We start from the raw sequence: 22,350 nt of genomic DNA, 5'->3' as shown, positions 1-22,350 counted from the left end.
AATCGCCGGAACGGGCACACTAGGCGAATTTAATGCCAGATATTGGCGATTTTATACACCGATCGCGACGATCGGCGTATAAAATCGCGTAGTGTGTCACCGGCTCAGGGTGAATGGCTTAAAAAGTCGATGAGATTGCAAGATCGATTCATAAAAGTTAGGTGCAAATTAATTAGGCCTCATTAATGAGCTAAATAAAAAGAGGAAGCTATAGAAAATGAGAACTCACCGACAAGATATCCATAGAGTTCAACTCGCATTGAAATATGTCCATGCCAGCTGAATGGATGGAACTTGACAAATCTTGCCACGAACGAGCGCTTAAAAAAGTTCTTTACAGCAGAGTTTCTGTCTCTATTACCGCGGAAAAGCTACAATAAAAATGAAGGAAGACATAAATAATTAATATATAATACATAAAATAATAATAATGATGATGTTGATAATAATTATGATAATAATAATAATAATAATAATAATAATAATAATAATAATAATAATAATAATGATGATGATGATGATGATGATGATGATGATAAAATAAGTAAATAAGCATCGTAAAATACTCGATGCAGGTAAGGTAGATAGGGAACGTCTACAGGATTGCTAATTCTTTCAGGGTTACACTCTCGCACGCCGCGGTTTATTTTCTGTAAGGTAATAGCTGAATTTGGTTCAGTTTTTAATATATTATCCATATCACAGTGCGATCTTGTTACGAGGTTTTTCGACAACGATGAAAGGCCATTTCCGACTTGCTTTGAGCCTCGTTATGAAAGGGAGGCTAAGTGCACGGCTTTTCATACGAAAATTAGCCTTGTTTTGCATCCAAACGAAAACTAACTTTTATATCAAAAGCTTTGCACTTAGCCTCCCTTTCATAATGAGGCTCAAAGCAATCGGAAATGGCGAATCAACGTAAGGTCACTAGCTACTCAGTTAAGAAGTTTGAAAGACTTTCATACAGTCAACTTTGGCTAACAAAGCTGGGACATCGCAAAAAACAAAACATACCAAATATTCTCCCACAAAAACCTGGACATACTGCAACATTGAACGCAGCATTGTGCTCAAGTTCCAAAATTTCGCTCTACATTCACCCCAGAAATGGTCTCGTTCAGGTTCAACATTACACGCATTAATAGAATGATGGAGTATGACCATGAATGAACAACCGCTATTAAAGAAATATTTCGCGTACAATAGGGAGATTGTAAAGATTACAGAACCTTTAAAGACTCTCAAGGCATTTTTTAAGAAGCAGAGTACAAAGCGATTGGTTAGTTTTACTGTAATTGGTTTTCGTTAATCCTGTTTTTGCTGTATAATTTGTAAATAACTTAATTTAATTTAATTTGATTTATTTTGTAATTTGTAGTAACAGGGAAGAGCCACACAGTGGATCTGTTAATAAACCATTATTATTATTATTATTATTATTATTATTATTATTATTATTATTATTACTTAGAATAGCGTTTAAGGCAAACGGCAAACGTAAGATTCGTGTTTATGTTTTCTTGGAAAAATTAGTATACAGAAGCAAGAGAGGATGAAGGTAGAGTAGTGCTTAGTAATGTAATATAGTGTAGTAGTAATTCCGACCTTTGATGCTAACGCAGGGCTACTCAATTTTGCTGAGAAACTGAAAACAGCTACCAACAAATCTAAAATAAAGATGATCACTGGGTCATTTTTGCCGTTTGCAGTAAACGTATTTCGAAATCTCTCTAACGTTTCACCGCATGACCCGCCGAGCAAAAAACATGGATATGAACAAACCTTTGGTCTTCGTCTCTCAGTATAATACCGGAATCTTATTCCATCCCTACTGTATGATATTCTAAGCGACATGACCCATTGGTTGTTATCCTGTCTTCCCTGAATGGCGAACCCAACAACACGCGCCATCTTAGTGATGTCAATCAAAAGCCATTGCGCGCGGTTATTAGCACGTGATGACCACGCGCCGATCAGCCGTCCTTGTCTGATGATGTTAAGGCGCGCGCGCTTAGGACCATGGTTTCTGTCCCAGCTGGATGAAGCACTGAAGCCTCCATCCGGGATACGACGGTCCTCGACTCCAAGAGCCAACCGAGAAGGTACTGGGGAGAACAAAAGAAATAAATTATGCTAATCAGCGTTAATAAACAAAGAGGTCGCAAAAGTGCGTATACGTTGTCACAAAACACGAAGAGAATTCATTAAGAACGCCGGACAAAATGTCAATTAGGTTTTTCATTTCTCGACATAATCTTACCTTCTTTGTATCCCTAATAGAAAAATTAAAAATTACATTTACACTGAGGCGAAAACTTAAACGAAACGAGTTTGGAGATATTTATTTTTTAACTATTTTATCTTTTATTTTGGTCCAAATCACTCGTCAACATTTTAGTGATGCGGAATATCTCCGGAGAGACTTTTGTATGTCAACAACTCTTCCGTCAAATTCGCGTTTTTAAGTTTTCTCCAGAAAACAAGAAAACGCGCTTGTCTTTTTTTTTTACTCTGAATAATAAAGCATTTAGCTAATGATTGCGCGCTTTAACTCTTTAAGCCCTAACAGTGATCAGCATCAAATTTCTCCTTGTAATATCAATGCTTATTCAACCCCTGAGGCCTTGAGAATTAAGGATATGATCACCCAAGGTGAATTTTCTTGATATTTTGATAACTTCTCCCCAGTACTTTTATAAGAAAAGTATAGGGACACGATAGGATAATTTATTCTTTGATATTAGGGGTTAAAGGGTTAAGGTTGCCAAATTGTTGTTGTCATCCAGTGCAGTCACGTTACTATAACAAAGCCCAGCAAAAGAAAGACAAATAATTAGTTTTTGGCTGATTTCTCTTAAAGATTTAATCAACAGCGTGCGTAAAAAAAGGAATCGCATGAAAAGAAAAAGTGCAAGACGACCGAAAATATACAAACATTCGAACCTACCAGTCCTTCGCCCATAGAATTCCACTCTGCATGAAATATGCCCCACCCATCTGACAGGGTGCAGACGAATGACACGTGCTTTTATCGCGGGTCTCAATGAGTGCATCACTATGGTGTTACGGTCCCTGTTTCCCCTGAAAATCTAAACCGTGAACAAAAAGAGAAAAATTAGAACATATCGTATCATTCATACAGCCCCACTGCATCTTTATCATTTTGAAAGCTTGCCGCATAGCTGCAGTAAGTAACGTCTCCCCGAGAATAAGCGCCTAACTTCAGTGTAATAGGCCTTATCACGGTTTCCGACGCCATTCTGAAGAGTAGGCAAACACATCTTGAAATAACAGTGTTTGTATGGAAATCCGATGTCAAATAAGTTTCATAAAACCTCGCTTCTGAAAAATTCATGAATTGAAAAAACTTTTGGCTCTAGAAAAAGGACTTTAAGAAAAAAAATTGGAGGGATGTAGTTGTGCCAGGAAGCGTCCAGTCGTGTTTTGAACTTTCCTTACATTTCCCTGTATTTTTTCCCGCGATCTACTTTTAGTTGCAGTTCACGGCTGGTTCGCTATACAGACAAATGTTTGGAAATGTCAAAACACAACTAGATGCTTTCTAGCACAGCTACATTCCTCAATTATTTTCTGTAAAATCCTTTGCACAGTGCCTAAAGTTTCCAATTCATGAATTTTTCAGAAGCGATGTTTTATGAAACTTATTTGACATCGGATTTCCATACAAACGCTGTTATTTCAAGACGTGTTTGCCTACTCGTCAAAATGGCGTCGAAAACCGTGATAAGGCCTATGAAATGTGCAACACACACGGATCCAATTCCTAGGAAGAGATTGGAATGCACGTATGAATTGACCCTTTTCGTATTGTCGGTATTGAACTGCATCTGAGTAGGTAGTTCTACTAAAATGCGTTGTCAACGTTTGCAAATGTGTTGCAAATGCGTTGGAACAATTTTTAAATGATTTTCAACGTATTTCGGTTTCGTTCGGAAACATTGCTAACGTTTTGAAACCCATTCAGAATGTTCTTCAATAAATTGTCAACGTTTCAAAAATGCGTTGAGTTGACACTTTAACAACTTCGCACCCTGAAAAATTCGCGCCAAAATGACGTCACTTGATTCGATTTTCAGCAAGCAAACAAGTTGAGTTCTCGCCCGCTCGCTCGAGCTCTGACGATCGCGCTTCGCGCTGTCTAAACTTGACTTGTAAGAAAGTCTAAGGATCAACTTAAACATCGAAAAGATCAAGTGATAAAAACCTTTGACAACCCTAGTCAACACAACAATTTATCCAGAACCTAAGATTTTCTCAAATCGTTTCATTACCTTCGTTCTTCCATTCTTCACATATCTGGCAAAGTAAACACCATCCACACTGAACGAGAGATAATACAACGTCACCCATTGGTTGTAATCCTGTCTTCCTTGCGTTGCCACAGCAACCACCTTTTTTGGGCCTCTGAAGTTCACTTGCAGCCATTGTTGTCGGTTGTTTATCTTTGCTGACCACGATCCCGCGTATCGGCCTCGTTTTGGCCGTTTGAGCCTGGCGAGCCATGGGGCATGGTTACGATCCCACTGCGACGAGGCTGAGATAGCGCTGTTGGGTATGCGACCATTTTGTAATCCGAGCGGTTTGGGTGCTCCTCGCCTCACACCTAAGACACGAACATAAATTGGAGATATCACACACGATTAAAGGGGAAGTCTCATGGGTTTTTTGACCTGTTTGGTTAAAAATGATGAAATAAGACCTTCACATAGCTACAAAACAAATTTAGAACAACGAGAGGAAAGAAATCAACTCAATTCTTGAAAAGAACAACTCAGGATCTGTTCTGGTGCATTTTGAAAACAAAAATGCGAGAACTTGAAAAACATTAGCCTAACATTTTTCAAGTTTTAATCCATTTCGACCTACTCTGTCTCTAGCCAGAGGCACTAATAGACAGTTTTGTTGCACTGGGGTGATAATTTATAACAAAACTAGGCAATTATTTTATGTTTCTGTTGACAGACAAACATGTTTAGGTTTTGAAATGACATCAAATTCGCGTGATACTTCCCCTTTAAGTACAGGCAACCAAACCCCATCGGTCTCTATACCCCCGCCCGCAGCCGCCCCCCCCCCTACCCTCCAGAAAAAGGCAAAAAGATAGCTAACGACAGTAAACACAAGTGAGGTAATCCTCGGTTACTAACGATGCGAAGATAATATCCATTATTGAGAATTTGGAGTATCATTGCGTAATTTTCAAGAATAATTTCTAAAAGTCCCATTTTTTTTGCTTGGTACTATTATGGCGTTTTAAGGGCGTTCTTCTTGTTGCAAATTAATGAAGACCTCTATTTAGCGCAAAAAAGAGGACGAGACAACTAAATAAGCTAAGAAACAAATTATTAACAAAATTATTAACTTGTATACTTGTATTTCCCTTCCAAGTCCAATTATCGCCACCTTTAAACCCTTGAGTCCTGGCAAACCGCGAAAACTGTTGACGCTGACAATAACTCATGTCCACTCCCTAATCAATACCTTATTCTTCTTAACAAATAACGTGTTTAACACTTATCACCTCTATTGTACATTTTTTGTATTTATTAGTCCTCGTTTCATATTTTTTATCCGTTGAAGACAACAGGGCGGTTGTCGAAAGCTTATACCTTTCCAATTTTTAACCAGAGAACGTTTTAAATATTTAATCATCATGAATCCTGGTTACGGCTCTTCAATTTTCTTTCTTTTTTTCCTGTGTTGCCAAAAAACCACAAATGCTGCAAGATCTAAATTATTTTCATTTCATACGGAGTAAACAGATGATAATGATGACGATCTCTAATGAAGATGCCAACTTTAGAAAACAGAAAACAAGCGATACGAAATTTAAGTGACAATTTCGCTACGATAAACAAACAAACAGATTTCAAAAAACCCCCTATACAGCGCCATATTTGGAACGTAGCTCCTTACCAGTCCTTTGTCCGTAAAGTCCAATCCTCATGGAGATATGTCCGAACCACGTGATGGGGTGGAATCTGACGTATTTTGTGAAGATAGTCCTTTGTAGTTTGTGAGACACCTGAGTGTTTCGGTCCCTGTTTCCTGGGAAAACCTACAATGAACAGGATTGGGATGCACAAATTAATCCCCTATGTTCTCCCTTACATTCGAATTCTGCAACAACAACAAGCATCCTTTGTTTTTACAACCAAATTAGTTGCACGAGCGAAAACGGGCACGTGCTTGTCCACGGTGAGTCGTGTTTAAGAATAAGTCTCGTCCAAAGAAAATGTGTTTTAGACTTATACAGCAATTGGAATATGCCGACGAACAAAATTACGAGGAAAGCTATACTCAAAACTGAAAGTTAAAAACCATAAACCACGGCACTAGCGAAAAGGCGGTACACGTGGGCTTGTTCATGAATATTGTTTGCGCGAAGAGCAAATGATATTCATGTTAAAAATAATGTTTAAAATGTATTATAAACCAAAGCAAATGTTACCTTAACTCGCCCATTCTCTTTGTAAGGGCGGAACTTTCGGCCATTCAAGCTGTACGATATACTGTAACTCGTTACCCACTGGTTCACGTCCTGTCGACCTTGCGTCACCACACCGGTAATTCTTGTTCCGCGACCCAGTCTGACCTGTATCCACTGGCGCCTGTTGTTCTTCCTAGCAGACCACCCCCCACGGTAGCGTTTTGTCGCCACCGAGTTGAGTCTCGCTCGATTTCCGCGATGGTAGTTGTCCCATTTACTGGAAGCCGAGAAGGCTCTGCTGGAAATCTTGCCGTCTTCTAAACCAATTTCCACGCTGTATCGCGCTGTTGGAAGTTATTTAGCAGTTAGAAGTTATTCAGCTGCAGATGCAGGCCATGAAAAAGGAAAAGGAAATTCTAGTTGTCTTTAGCTTTAGGGAACACTATCCCATGTCAAGTTTAGATTTTCTTTCAGTTATAAAAATAAAGTTGTCAATTGACTGTGCGCTCGGGCAAGTAATCACGGTAAAAAGTTGCTTGCCCGACCACAGAAGCTTCTTGTCCCCTTGTTCCGAGATTGGTGTTGCATACTAGCCTGCTTTTGTCTACGTTCAGTCAAATGAATAAAATTGGAAAGTCTTCATTAAAGAGCGTGAGATCCCTGTGAAGACAGGAGACTTTCACGGAAGACAGGGCACTTTGCCAAACTATCATCAACCTCTTTTAAGACTAGAAGGTGGATAAATTTTAGCCGCTTTTAAGTTCCTCTCCCTCAATCCCAACCAATCTCGTAATATCTAAGTATACAAAAAATGCATCTCGACCAGTGACAAATTTCGCGCAATAATTCTATTTCCTTTGTACAGTAAGACGTTTACAATCGTATCAAAAAAATCACTTTTTAATTTCAGAACATGGGTTCTCTCAGATAAGACTCCCGCGTCCCTAACACACAACAACATTTCCTATAGCCAGAGATTATGAGTGGTTTTTCAGGTAAAAGCAGTTTATATAATCTAGACTGCCAGAAATCTTTCACTTCTTTGGGACAGTAGAACGAGCGAAAATCGCTCCCGCGAAGAGGAACAACGCATAGAAGAGAAGAAATGGAAGGATTTTGGTGCTCGCTCGCGTTTTTCATTCGCTGTACTTCCTTGAGTGAAATAAGGGACTACTCAAATTCTATGTTTTTTCTATAAACTTTGAGTCCACTCAACATTACTTACGTAAGGGAATGCCGTAAAATTCAGCTCTCAAAGACATGTGTCCCACCCACGCAATTGGGTAGATTCGTACATAACGTGCTCGGATTGGTGGATCAAAAATGTTTGACTTGATCGTGTTTCTGTCTCTGTTTCCAATGAAGACCTGTAGAAGAAAGAAAGAGCAATATAAAAAACATGTTACAATATAGTTAACCAAATGTAGTTTCGGGATAGCCATTTTAATAAATGCTTTAGAGGCGCGCTTTGTTATGGTGACTCTTAGTATTTTGCGGTACGAGATGATTCCAACTCGATCGAGTTTGTGGACAAATACTGAAGTTTGACCATTTAAACGGACATTTAAGAGTAATACTTTGCTGTCACGCTAATTCTGACTTTTGCGTTTGTAGATAAACCACGACCATAGAAGTAAAAGCTACTGAGCAGTACTTTCTTGTGGTGCTGTTTGTTATGCTATACAAGGTAGTTCTCACTTTGGAGTCTGTGGATGAAATCCTAAAGTGTGACCATTCAAGTGAAAGCTACTGAGCAGTACTTTCCTGTGGTGCTGTTTATTATGCTGTACAAGGTAATTATAACTTTTGAGTCTGTGGATGAAATCCTAAAGTGTGACCATTCAAATGAAAACTACTGAGCAGTACTTTCCTGTGGTGCTGTTTATTATGCTATACAAGGTGGTTCTCACTTTTGAGTCAGTGAATGAAATCCTAAAGTGCGACCATTCAAAGGAAAGCTATTGAGCAGTACTTTCCTGTGATGCTTTAAGGTAGTTCTTACTTTTGAGTCTGTGGATGAAATACTAAAGTGTGACCATTCAAGTGAAAGGTACTGAGCATCACTTCCCTGTAGTGCTGTTTACTTCAATGTGTAAGGCAGTTTTAACTTTTGAAACTGTGTATGAAATCCTGAAGAGTGTTCATTGAATTAAAGGCTAATAAGTATGTGCAGTGTTTCCTCGTGATCTTTTTACCTGAACACGGCTGTATTTCTTGTAAGGCGTCCAATAGAAGGCGTCTGAACTGTACTTAATAAAGTAGCGTGTCACCCACTGATTCGCATCGGCTCTTCCTTGGGTTACCACCTTAACAATCGTCTTTGGCTTCCTCAAATCGAACTGTATCCACTGTCCTCGTCTGTTCACTTTAGCAGACCATCCGCCACGGTAGCGCCCGCGTTTTTTGTTGTATAGACGTGCGAGCCAGGCCACGTGGTATCGATTCCACGAGCTGGACGCCGTGATGTAGCGGTTGTTGAGGCGGTTGTTGGAGATTCCCATGGGTCTTGCAACCGGGCGAGGCTCTAGAAAATTAATGTTAGAAACTTTTTTTTAAATACGGATAACCCCATACCTGTATAGGTTAACAGGGGAAGGCTCAACGTTACTGAGAGCTGCCGTGTTTTAATCTAATAGACCGTATTCGTATTCTCGGTATTGAACTGGCACTAGCTTGCACACAAGGCTTATGCGGGAAATCTTTTCACATGCAAATAGTTTCCAATTTATTCCCCCGCAAGAGCCTCCATTGCAAGCTCGATCCAGTTCAATACCGAGAATACGAATATGGTCTATTCCTAACATTATTTTTTTATCTAAGCTATGGAACAGTTGGCCTTCGCGCACACGTGTTGCAAGTGATGCTAATGATTTTAAAGGTAAACTTTGTGATTGTAAATTTTTAGAACGTTTTTTTATAGTTTTATAGTTTACATTATATTTTTAACTTTTTATATCCAGTGATCTGAATGTATGTATAGTTTATTTATGCACGTTCGTATTTTGAACGAGTTTTTGAACTCCTAGACGTAACTTGTTAAAATTAATGATTGATTGATTGATTGCGAACTAGCTCCTTATTAGCTAAATCAGATGCTCCTGTATAAATAAATAAATAAATAAATAAATAAATAAATAAATAAATAAATAAACAAACAAACAAACAAACAAATAAATAAATAAATAAATAAATAAACATCTTTGTAAGACTTTACAGGTACTCGGCCAAAAATAAACACGAGTTTTGTTTCCAGTTTTAGTGTATGGTAAAAGCATATCGCACTGTATACTTACTCAGATATCTTCCATATAACTCCACTCTACAGGACATATGTCCATGCCAAGATAAAGGGTAAAACCGCAGGTAAAGAGCCTTGATCGCGGGCGCAAGAGTGTTCCTCACTACTGTGTTCCTGTCTCTATTACCTCGGAAGACCTGGGTGAGGCAAAAGATGAAATGTATATCAGTGTAAATCAGCAGAACGAAAACTGTTTGTTTTCACGTACAGCATTCACAAATACGAAGGGAATGGCTAAATAAAGTTTTACTTTACTTTGCTTTGCTTTGCTTTGCTTTGCTTTGCTTTACTTTGCTTTGCTTTGCTTTGCTTTGCTTTGCTTTGCTTTACTTTACTTTACTTTACTTTACTTTACTTTACTTTACTTTACTTTACTTTACTTTACTTTACTTTACTTTACTTTACTTTACTTTACTTTACTTTACTTTACTTTACTTTACTTTACTTTACTTTACTTTACTTTCCTTTCCTTCACTTCACTTCACTTCACTTTACTATGAAGTGCATTGAAAGGAAAACTTTTCGTGACTTTTCTGAAGTTATGAATAGAGGCCCTTAGATTCTAGTACAAGTACGAATACGAGATTATATTCAAGTTTTTAGCGAATTAATAAGAACTGGGATAGATATACAGGGAAGCTTTGTGGTCGAACGATGAAAGACAAACCTTTTCCTCATTCCAAAAATATAAGATGGCCTATTTCTCGAGAACTTTTTTGTACCACTGAGCCATTCTCACAAAAACTCGTAGTAAAAGGCAGGCTAGGGTCTACAGATTTTCCTTTGAGTTTCTTTAATCCCCGGAGCAAAGAAAAATTTAAATAATGTTTACGCTACTGGCTGACCTAACACAACTTTGCAACAAATCGCAGCAAATATTATACTCGCAACTCAAGAACTTTTGTACAATCTGGCCCCAGTTGTTCAAAAAACGGATAACTTTATCCAGTGGATAAGTCGCTATTCAGCGGACAAAATGTATTGGCTGGAATACATTTTATTCACTGGATAGCGATTTATCCACTGGAGAACATTATCCACTATTTGAACAACCGGGCCCTGCTCCATTGTTAGCCCGTTATCCATCTCTTGTTTTATACGAATGAAACAAGGGGCAAAAATACTTAATCTGATGTTTTCGCAAACTCTCCCTTCAGACGTTATATTTACTTTCAGCTGTTTTATTCATTTTCTTACCGCACTTCTTCCAGAGCGATAGCTATAGAATCGTATTCCATCGTTGCTGTACTTGACAGTGTAGCTCTTCACCCATTGGTTGAAATCCTGGCGACCTTGGATTGCTGTGGCCACGATGTAGGCGCGGCCACCTAGGTCAACCTGAAAAGATTATCGTTGGTTAATTAAATAAAACAGTAACAAAATCGGGAAAAACAGAAAACCGCCTCTCTGATGTGATGATGGTGATGATAATGATGATGATGATGATGATGATGATGATGATGATGATGATGATGATGATGATATCAATCTAACAACTCTCTTCCCCTCACCCCCCCCCCCCCCCCACCAGTGCATCACAGGGTAACCCCTCGCAGTGTTTCATCAGCACCTACTTATAAACCTTGCCCCGGTTGTTCAAAGAGCGGATAAGTCTATCCCATGGCTAAATCGCTATCCAGCGGATAAAATGTACTCCAACCAACACGTTTTATCCGCTGGATAAACTTATCCGCTCTTTGAACAACTGGGGCCTGTATGGGAGAGACAACGTTCACGTGACGTGGAGTTTCTTCCCTAAGCGAACAACATGATATAACATGACAGTGCAGAGACCAACCTAATCTTGAACTACGAGCCCAACAAGCGTTCGTAGATTCCAGCGCGGCATGGGCAAGAGGGTGAGTTTCTAAAGCTACTGAGCAGTACTTTCCTGTGGTGCTGTTTATTATGCTTTACAAGGTAATCCTAACTTTTGAGTCTGTGGATGAAATCTTAAAGTGTGACCATTCAAATAAACGCTACTGAGCAGTACTTTCCTGTGGTGCTCTTTTTTATGCTGTACAAGGTGATTCTAACTTTTGAGTCTGTGTATGAAATCCTAAAGTGTGACCATTCAAATGAAAGCTACTGAGCAGTACTTTCCTGTGGTGCTGTTTATTATGCTGTACAAGGTAATCCTAACTTTTGAGTCTGTGGATGAAATCTTAAAGTGTGACCATTCAAATAAACGCTACTGAGCAGTACTTTCCTGTGGTGCTCTTTTTTATGCTGTACTCAGAATCAGTATATATGAGTCAGAATCAGTACTCAGAATCAGTATATATGAACTCAACCACCCGCATGGGCAAGAGGGTAAGTTTCTAAAGCTACTAAGCAGTACTTTCCTGTGGTGCTGTTTATTATGCTGTACAAGGTGATTCTAACTTTTGAGTCTGTGGATGAAATCCTAAAGTGTGACCATTCAAATGAAAGCTACTGAGCAGTACTTTCCTGTGGTGCTCTTTTTTATGCTGTGCAAGGTGATTCTAACTTTTGAGTCTGTGGATGAAATTCTAAAGTGTGACCATTCAAATGAAAGCTACTGAGCACTACTTTCCTGTGGTGCTATTTATTATGCTGTACTCAGAATCAGTATATATGAGTCAGAATCAGTACTCAGAATCAGTATATATGAACTCGACAACCCGCATGGGCAAGAGGGTAAGTTTCTAAATAAACTGTGTTGCCGGTCAGTGGAAGAGTGGAAACGAGCAGTTGATGTCATCATCCTGAATCGATGCGGTAATTTGGCCACCGTAAAGGATTCGAGAGCTTCATGTATGGACATCTTAATTATCCACCTCGTGGGCCAAAACACATGATATTGCAAGCACGTACGCCGATTTCCTTCATTTTTATCTACTACTGTAAATCTCGCATCCAGCTGTTGTCCCCTGACAAACCCGTTCTGAACCAGTTTTTTTTTACCTGAAGCCACTGTCCCCTGACATTTCTACGTGAAGACCAAGCTCCTCGGAATCTTCCTGATTTGCATATATGAAGTCTTCCACGCTTGGCCGAGTGATAGCGGTCAAAGTTGCTTGAAGCGCTCATGGCGCTGTCACCAATTCTCCTGTCTGCCACCCCGAGAGGAAGTCTTGACAGAGCTAAAAAAGATGATTAAAAAAGGGAGTGAGACACTAAGTGATGGCATGCCTGCTAGCTGTCAGCTTTCACTTACAGTTTAACCGATCGACCTTCAGATTGCTCAAACTTTCAGCTAGTTAGGAGCTTGTCATCGCTTGGAGACCGCCCACACCACCCTTTACCCTTTAGCTGGTTTAGTTAATTGATCTCTAGCGTCAGCATCTCGTTCTGCTAGTCAGTGAACTGTTAAATTAAATAGAAGAAAGATCCTCGCAGTTACTACGCAACTTAAACAGTTGCAAAAAGAAAGCCTGAACAAAATTCAGGCTTGAACGGGATTCAAACCCATGACCTCTGCAATGCCAGTTCAGTGCTCTACCAACTGAGCTGAGAGTTGGGAGCACTGCCCCGGCATCGCAGAGGTCATGGCTTCGAATCCCGTTCAAGCTTGAATTTTTTTCAGGCTTTCTTTTCGAAACTGCTTAAGTTGCGTACTAACTGCGAAAATCGATCTTCTATTTACTTCTTTCATCCGCAGTTCAAAATATATGTCTCATATATTCATAATCATTCAACAATCCGTGTTACCCAAACATTATAGTCTGTGCTCTACTAACCAGTTTTGTGTCCATAGAATTCAGCCCTCAGAGAGATGTGACCCCTCCATCCAACTGGGTGAATGCGGATAAAGCGGGCTCGAATGGCAGGTGAGAGGCGGTGTCTAACCACAGTGTTTCTGTCTTTATTTCCACGGAAAATCTTTAAAAACACGTGAAACAGGTTAGTAGGGGAACCTTCCATTAGTCTGACCAGCCAGACCAGGCAGATTAATGTGTGAAAAGAGTCAGTCTTTGCGGGATACCAACTTCATCAGAACAACCGCAAACCGTTGTGAAAAACGATTAGCGGTGAAAAAATCAAAATCCTAGCTACGCGCGTTTTCAGCGAAAATATTTGATAGATAGACATACACCCTTCTTTTTCCTTTAACAGTATCGACGAATATTTGTCGTTGGACGTGATATCTGTTCCTCGAAGCTCCCAGTTCGGTGAGCTTCGAGGTTTGCATCACTGTACTTGTTGAAATCTGTCACAAAACTAGTGAGAAGGAATTGTAAGTGCACACTTTTCTTGAAACAATCCTTTACATTCTCATTTATTAATTTACAGATTAGCTCATGGAAGGTAGGCCGACAAGAGGACACTGCGTCCCTAACAAAGCCTATCTACCCACCCCACAACCTAACAAAAAGTTTGGTTTACCCACCCCAATATTTAGGGGGGGAAATTTTTAACAAGAGCGCGCCTGTAGAAGATTACCGCGGCGGCATTTGAGGCAAACAATTTTGTAAGAACGGATATCGTCTACATTTAAAACTTTGTAAAGAACACCAAAATAACGTTTTTAAGCTGGTTTTTAAAGCATTGAATTAACTATGTCACAGTACTAGCACTGACATTGCTTACCTTTCGACACATATACGGAACAAAGTTTATGCCATCAAAGCTGTAAGTTAGATAATATCTCGTCACCCATTGACTGAAGTCTGCACGGCCCTGAGTGGCGACGGCTAATACTATGACAGGTCTTCTGAAGTCAATCTTTATCCATTGATATTGGTTGTTATGCTTAGCGGACCACGCTCCTCGATAACGACCACGTTGGCGAAGGTGGAGCCTGGCACGACTGGGTCCATGGTAGCGATCGAACTGCGAAGAAGCGGAGATCGCTCGTGAAGGAATGCGGCCATTTTGCATTCCAAGTGGCTTGTACTGTTGTGATACTGAAGAATAACAAGGCAAGTTTAAAAGTCGCATGACGAGGTTAAGTGGCCCAGCATGAAGCAACTAGGAGAAATGCTACTCCCCCCTCCCCCCCTGGATGAGATGCTAGCCCATTGCTGCGTTTCCCCCAGCAGTATGTCGCTGGTACCCATTTATACGCCTGGGTGAAGAGAGACAATGTGGAGCAAAGTTTTTTGTCTAAGGAAACAACACAAGGAGTAACCTAGATATTTAGGTCATCGTCGAATGAGCATGTATGTACAGAGTCATGTACGGACAAATTTAGGCAGACAAAGATCATTCCCAGTGGGAAAATTTCCGTTTTCTTGAAAAGATCGATAAAGTAAAAACTTTCCGAAAAGATAGAGGCACCGGGTCATGGGTCCGTTATCGTATATATAGCGCTAGGCCATCTTGGAATAAATAACAAAGGGTGAAAAATAAAAGCAATGAGTACTCATCAGTTTTGTTTAGATTTTTCTCCACTAACTTCCAAAACATTGAAGTTGAAAATAGTAGAAGACAACGAGAACAGTAGAAAAAAGGAAAAGAAACGAAAAGTATTGGATAAGGAATTAATCTAAAGAAAAAGGGCGTCTGTACGCATGCTCACATGGAGGAACAAAACTAACCTCTTGTCCAAGCATTTCTGGAGATCTGTGGGAGACATTTCAGGTTTTTGTTTCTCGGATGGCGTTCTTTTGCTGCGTAACACAATCCCTTTATGATGCAGTTGTTTCTCTGTTTTTTTCAAACAAAAAATAAGAATGTGGTTTAGGAGAAATATTTAAATGTCATGATCATATTGTGCTGTTGCGCAATCCGTGGAGCTATACAAGGCGGTTCTAGCTTTCTTTCAGTCAATAAAAAGCTAACGAGCAGTACTTTCATGTAATTAACTGCGTGAGCTGTGCAGACCGCGTTTATCGCGCTGTGCAGGGCGATTCTAGCTTTAAATACAAGTCAGCACATAAGTATGACCATTATAATGAAAGATATTGAGTGTACATTCATGCAATAGTCTTCGCTTTTCAATCGATTTTACGACACCGTCATGAGAGATTTTGCTGTATGTTTGTCAAAACTGCTCAAATGCTTGACTAAGAACCTCTTTTCTTACATGAAATTGCTCTAAGAGCACAGGGAGGAAAATACGAAATGATTTCTCTGAGGAAGAATAAACTACAGTCGGACCTCTATTAAGCGGCCACCCTGGGGACTTTGAAAACTGGCCGCTTAATAGAGGTTGGCCGTTGAATAGAGGTATCGAATACGGCACTTTACTGACAAAATAATAATTCGGGACTTTGGAAAGCGGCCGCTTAATGGAGGGTGGCCGCTTCATAGCGGTTTTAGCAATTCCTTCAAAATACTCAGAAGGGACTTGAAAAATTGGCCAATTTTTTCCACGTTGCAATCCGTTTCCATCCTAGCCATCAACAACCAAAGATGAATGATTCTAGTTTCTGTGCACTAGTAGGGTTGTTGGCCAATTTTTTCACGTTGCAATCCGTTTCCAACTGACCCTAACAGAACAGAACTAGCGCTAGTTACCTTTCGCCAGCAGAGTCCGTTTGCCAAACATCTATGGCAAGAAGAGTCGTAGATGACTAACGTTAGCTTGTTGCTTGTCAGGACGCCATTATTTGACGTGGACATAAGTACTCTAAATGGCAGGCCTCTTAATTTTCTCGCGCTTGGGAAGCGGAAGGGGAGCTTGCAGCGGGCTTCGCTGAAACTCTGTAAGTGACCTCGAACTCTCCTTTGTTTGCCGATTCCACGCCATTTGCGACGGAACAACTAAACAAGAAAAAACATTGTTTAGCATTGTTAGGGCAGCGATGGCTAAACAAAATACACGTACAAGGTCGATCAGATTTAACTTGCAATCATCATCTTAAGATAATATGTGTGGTAAGTATTGTTTGGGTGCAAGATCTTAGCGTTACTAAACAATACCAATGATTTATTTAACTTAGAAAAGCTCTGTAAATCCGATCCCAAATGCCCATTGCATGTTTTTGAAGCGACAGACTGGCTTTTAACGAAATATTTCCCTGTAAAAGATTAGAATTTGCTCTGAAATAAGACCTTGTAAAGACTATTTAAGGCATTCATCGAAGGCCTTTCCAAGGTAAATACGGCACTTTGATCGTACTGTAAGAACAAGGCTAAGCCGTTCTATGAAAGCAACTGCACACGATGGCTCTTTTTATAGAGATGGAATCAAGGATGTTCTAGTTCTTTTAGAGTAACTTAGTAAAGGTGGAACAATTAAGTGCCTCCTTGTAATGCTGGAATTTCCATCACTCTAAGATAAGATTTTGGTGACGGGTTGTATTGTAACACTCTAATGTCAAAATTTTAAAATATCCTTTCATTGCACTTCACTAAGATCTTTGCCAGTCAACAATCCAAAAAACAATAAAAATTAAACACCTACCAAAGCCTTCTGTATGTGACAGGTCACGTGCCCTTCCCAGAATCCTCGGCCGTGCATGCTCTCAAATTTGCAAGCGCGTTTCCTCAAGTCGCACAATCCATTCGACTGAATGGATATCAGTTTAGGAGGGATTCTCTTGTTAATACTGCAATCGCTTGAACCGTAGCCTCTGAAACAACGACATTTGCCTTTGATACATCTGCCTCGTCTGTTGCAGTTGTCGGGGCAGAGATTGCCAATGATTTTCTTGTTGGGAACAAGACGGCCTTTTTTATCTTTCTTGTAGTTCTTGGGATTCACCAGAGCCGCGGTCTTACAAGCGTCTTGGAGACTAGATAGCGCTGACTTGGCCATTGATAACTTTCCTGAAATCTAAAGAAACAGAAAGATGAATATGTTAAAGAGTTTGAAAGGCTTGAACCTCGCGGTTTTATTGGATTCAAATTGCCTATGCTAGCTTTTTTACAGGTATCAAACGGAATGGAATGATCGGAGATTTTTTTCTTGGTCCCATGCGATCTCCAATTTCGTTACTAGGGCTAACGCTCAGTGGGGAATTTTACGGGTTCACTTTTGCACTTTAACATAAATACAGCGGTTAATTCTCTGATGCATCATTTGGAACACTTTTCACTTCAATTAAAGGGACTTAATTCAGTGACAGCCAACTGACTTCTTGATTTTTAGATTTTAACACAGTATTCTACCCAGATCTCGTTATCTTAATAATTTCGGGAGTAAAATCAGCCGATGGAAGTTGGACTGTTACTGTATTTTTTTTAGTTAACTGTTGTTTCTTAGTGTTGCAAATTAAAATCCCCTTCAAATATTAAAAGCAAACTACCCTTGGAAACTATTAGGAATGGGATTTAAGTCACAAAATTCAGATAAATAGAAAAGGATAAAAACACAAAAATGAAAGGATACTGGGTGCCTCACTCACTCAACCAATGACGAGCACTTAAAACTAAAACCAATCGTGTGATGGTGAATGTCTTCATGGCATCATTGTAAAGCTCAAATGAAATCCAAATCACCCTGTTTGACACAAAGGCCCGATTTATACTAGAGACGGATAATCCGTCTGGACGAATTATCCGTCTGGTCGTTTAATCCGTCTAATATAACTTGACAGAAACGAAACGTTGCTCTTTATTGTCTAGCACATTTTCATTAACGACCGAGTTGTTCAAAGCCCGCCTAACGCTAATCCTAATTTAACTAGTAACAAAATCTATAAGTTGTCATGGTTGTTAATCTGGATAAGCGCTAATAATGCTTTGATCAACCCAGCCCAGAAGTGTATTTCAAAACCTTTTCTAATTCATTGACAAAGAGAGAAAATACAACAAAATAAAATAAAATAAACCACATATAGAAAAACCACCTGTGCTAGACAAGGCCACTACTCACCTTGATATCTGTCTCGCATTCCTTCAATGCAGTCTTCCCCTTATCACTGACGATCTTTTTACACAAGCGTGCAGCGCGAGAATTTCTCAGCAGCTTCCTACAATGTGCTCTCGCCTTCGCTCGAGTTATTCCTGTCGGTGTTGGCCAGGATGGAATGCGATAGTTAACTTTGGGCGGCTTGTAAACGTAGTTGATAGCGTTGGGATCGTAATCGCGATTATCATTTTTCCCGGGCTTTCTCGGTCGAGGCGGAACTTTGATTGGTTTAACGGGTTTGCCGCCTTTGTCGGTATCAGGCAGGGGTTTGACGTCACACGTGTTAAAACGGCGGCTTCCTTTCTTGACGCATGTGCATGCTGGTTTCACGCCTCGGCGTGTAGTTGAGATGCGTGGTGGAAGCCGGTCGAAGAGACTGGTGCCAGGTCGCAGCCTTGACCACGAAAACAAAAAACAAGTAACGTTTAAGTATAACGGGAAGGAAAAGAAAATATTAATGTTTGGATCAAACAGAAGAAATCTAACGATGATTGCTACCTAAGGTGGTCCTCACTTTTGACTTAATGTGACCTTCAAAAATTCATTAATAATTCATAAGTCCATTGACCAATCAAATGGTCGATAATACATCACGTGCAGTGACTTTATTTTATGCGGTGTGTTATCAGCTGATAAAATACTCCTCGTTAGTATGTGGTGTTTTCCTCGTATGCTAATTCCCAACGTTTACAAAAGCATAATTGTTATGAACTCTACTGACACACGCTTTTCCAGGAATGTTTTTGAAGCCGTTCAAAAAACTCGCAGCACGTGTTTCATCGGGTCTAAAACCACTCGGCTGCGCCTCGTGGTTTTTAACCCGATGAAACACTCCAGCTCGTTTCAGTTTTAAACATTACGTAAAATTAAACGTGGTTCTTTACTGTAGCGCTGTCTATTCTGTAATCGAGTCTCAGTTGATATAACCATTTAATTAATGAAACGAATGCTACGGAGCTGTTCGTTTCTCGTAGCACTGTTTATAATACCACACATGGAAAACTTTTGAGTATGTTGGGATAAAATCCTAAAGTGTGACAACCACTGAGCAGCGTTTTTCTGTGGTGCATTTGATAATAAAGGGGTGGGGGTGGGGACAGCAAGGCGGCTCTTAACTTGGAGTCCGCGGGTGAATGTTAGAGCTCTAAATGAGACCACGCCAGTCGAAGCTAAGGAAAAGTATTCCCCTCTAGTGGTGCTCTCAGTCATTAATTTAACCAATATGACAAGTTTGTCCCACACACCGGTATTTTCGAGCAAACGTGTAGATAGGCTTTCTCTCCAAGTCGTCAGCTGCATTTCCGTTATTGTTTCCGCAAAGTCCCACGGTTGAAGCAGAGTCTGTACCAGGAACAGTGACGTAAAGACTCATTCCCCAGTAAGCACAGTGAGCTTCAACTATCGCACCTGACTTCATCATGACCTAAGGAGCAAAAGAACAAACGGTATGAAATGGTATGGTATGGTATGGCATGGTATGGTATGGTATGGTATGGTATGGTATGGTATGGTATGGTATGGTATGGTATGGTATGGTATGGTATGGTATGGTATGGTATGGCATGATATCGTATGGTATAGACCTTATTCCAAAATGGCTGCTATTTTAATATTCTTTTGTTTGTATTTAAATTAGCCCACCTTGCAAGTTCTTAAGCTAAAGAATTAAAAGAATATATTACCATGGGCGAGGCAAGACAGTAATATACGTTTATTCCAGTCATTTGCAGTCCATGACTGAATTCTTGACCGATTACAATTCAAGGATTAATAACATTAATAATCATAATAGAGAAATATAGATTACAGTCTGGTACTTCATGGTTACAAAGTTCTTGAAAAAGGGCTAATTTGAATGCGAACAAAAGAAAACAGTTTGGAATAAGGTTTATGGCAATTCATTTCCTCCGCACATATATCGTTTCCGTCAGCTCGGCAAAGAACGTCATATATTAAAACTTTCAGAAAGGTTACTTTACAACACAATTGGACACGTTGAATGTGGCCCCGACGATGGATGCTCTTTGAGGGAGGTTCGACCGAACAGGAGAAATTTTTGACATCGAATTCTCATCACACGTAACATATTTTTCCCAAAGGGTGGAAAACTGGTACATTGTTTTGAGAAAGAAACAAATGTAGACCACACAAACCTTAAATCGAGTACTTTGACCAGAGCCATATCGCCGGATCCTCATGCGGTTTCCAAGAGGCCGTCGGGATTTTTGTACGACACGTGGGCTTGTGCGGCGCCAAGGGCCATGACACATGTCAATCGCGACTACATCATTGTTTTCCCGGATAGCAACACCGCAGTTACACACGACTCGCCAGCACGGCCAGAGACGGGCATGAACCTAACGAAGAAAGTGATGGAGTTAGAATGAAAAATGAAAGCTACTGAGCAGTACTTTCCTGTGGTGCTGTTTATTATGCTGTACAAGGCGGTTCTAACTTTTGAGTCTGTGTATGAAATCCTAAAGTGTGACCATTTAAATGAAAGCTACTGAGCAAAACTTTCCTGTGGTGCTGCTTATCATGCTGTACCTGATGGTTCTAACATTTGAGTCTTTCAATGAAATCCTAGAGTATAACTATTTAAATGAAAGCTACTGAGCAGTACTTTCCTGTGGTCCTGTTTATCATGTTGTCCAAGGTGGTTCTAATTTTTGAGTCTGTGGATGAAATCCTTAGCTGTGACCATTTAAATGAAAGCTACTGGGCAGTACCATACTGTGGTACTGTTTTATTATGCTCCAAAAGGACGAAACAGGCAAGAGAAAAAGCACGTTGTCTTGTCTTTTTTCTCGTTTTGCTGTTGTAGACATTTGTTTACGCTTGCATTGGCATATGCGCATACGTCGCCAGTATAAACCTATCAAATCAGCGATCAAGTTAAACGATGACAAACCTCAAAGTTTCTTCTTAAACTCTTTGTCATAACATAATCTCCAGCATATTTCAAGATGTCATAATATCTGAAAAAGACCACCAACAGCTTTCATTATCACGACATAAATTTCTCACACAAACGGGAGACAGAACTTAAGGCGGGGGTTCACCTGAAAGCCGTGTTCACGCCGCTTAAAATCGGTTCGACGGAAATATCTCGTTCGCGTTTCAAGCAATAAAAAAACCCTATGCTCATTACACAAATCAATGTTTTGGGGTGTTTTGTAAATTTTTGGGTGATTTTTAGGTATATTTGGGAGGAGATAGTTTTTCTCAAAAGGGTAGTAAAATTAAGAGAAATGAGAAATATTGAAGATTTAGTGAAGTTTTAAAATTAGAATTTGTAGTTAATAATTAATAGACGGATACCAAGTTAGCCTCGGGTGCTCTTGCGTGGGTATCAACTGTCTGTTAGTGTTCCAAAAATCATTTTCTTTCTTCTATCCCTTCCTTAAACCTCTGAAAATTCCATCCAAATTCAGGTGTACCCCCACCTTAAGATAGTTGAACGACCTTTGTTTCTCAGGGGATAGTCATGGGTAGCTAACGAGCCTATATTTAAGCAAAAAATATATTACGTTTTCTTTGTGTTCCCAGATTGACTATGGCCTTTCTAAACGCATATCTTTGTAAACTTTAGCTGAAAATTCAAATAGCGAAAGGTCTAGGGAAGAGAACCTTACTTCCCGAATTTCCGAGCTGCTGGCTTTTTTTTTTCGCACTTCCAGAGCGATCTGCAATCTGAAAAGGGAATTAGTTTTCTAAGGTTTAGAAAATTTGAGACTACAATTTGATAAAGAAAACTGTACTTTTTCTTCTCCGGAGCGATCTGTTTGTTCCTCCAACAAAAGAAACGGGGATTAGTTTTCTAAGTTTTGAGAGTTT

The 22,350-nt window shown here is 39.8% G+C and overlaps 1 protein-coding gene across 2 annotated transcripts in view; it reads right to left on the bottom strand.

The window, feature by feature from the left end:
- LOC146475456 (uncharacterized) overlaps window positions 1–22,350 on the bottom strand; it is a 186,597-nt gene that overhangs the window by 19,197 nt on the left and 145,050 nt on the right. For both annotated transcript variants that reach the window (XM_085115884.1, XM_085115885.1), the window contains 20 exons: window positions 21,425–21,491; window positions 20,667–20,870; window positions 19,758–19,936; window positions 18,478–18,907; window positions 17,065–17,436; window positions 16,176–16,421; window positions 15,254–15,362; window positions 14,304–14,620; window positions 13,454–13,595; window positions 12,678–12,856; window positions 10,947–11,087; window positions 9,745–9,886; window positions 8,647–8,975; window positions 7,677–7,818; window positions 6,473–6,795; window positions 5,938–6,079; window positions 4,293–4,624; window positions 2,948–3,089; window positions 1,783–2,105; window positions 230–371 (listed from right to left, as the gene is read on the bottom strand). In XM_085115884.1, the coding sequence (XP_084972010.1) occupies window positions 230–371; window positions 1,783–2,105; window positions 2,948–3,089; window positions 4,293–4,624; window positions 5,938–6,079; window positions 6,473–6,795; window positions 7,677–7,818; window positions 8,647–8,975; window positions 9,745–9,886; window positions 10,947–11,087; window positions 12,678–12,856; window positions 13,454–13,595; window positions 14,304–14,620; window positions 15,254–15,362; window positions 16,176–16,421; window positions 17,065–17,436; window positions 18,478–18,907; window positions 19,758–19,936; window positions 20,667–20,870; window positions 21,425–21,491 (4,403 nt within the window). The remainder of the gene's footprint in view (window positions 1–229; window positions 372–1,782; window positions 2,106–2,947; window positions 3,090–4,292; window positions 4,625–5,937; window positions 6,080–6,472; window positions 6,796–7,676; window positions 7,819–8,646; window positions 8,976–9,744; window positions 9,887–10,946; window positions 11,088–12,677; window positions 12,857–13,453; window positions 13,596–14,303; window positions 14,621–15,253; window positions 15,363–16,175; window positions 16,422–17,064; window positions 17,437–18,477; window positions 18,908–19,757; window positions 19,937–20,666; window positions 20,871–21,424; window positions 21,492–22,350) is intronic.

Source organism: Pavona decussata, unplaced genomic scaffold (genome assembly GCF_977016875.1).
Source record: "Pavona decussata unplaced genomic scaffold, jaPavDecu1.1 SCAFFOLD_84, whole genome shotgun sequence".
Taxonomy (NCBI): Eukaryota; Metazoa; Cnidaria; class Anthozoa; order Scleractinia; family Agariciidae; genus Pavona; species Pavona decussata.
This window is presented reverse-complemented; position numbering and strand designations above follow the sequence as displayed.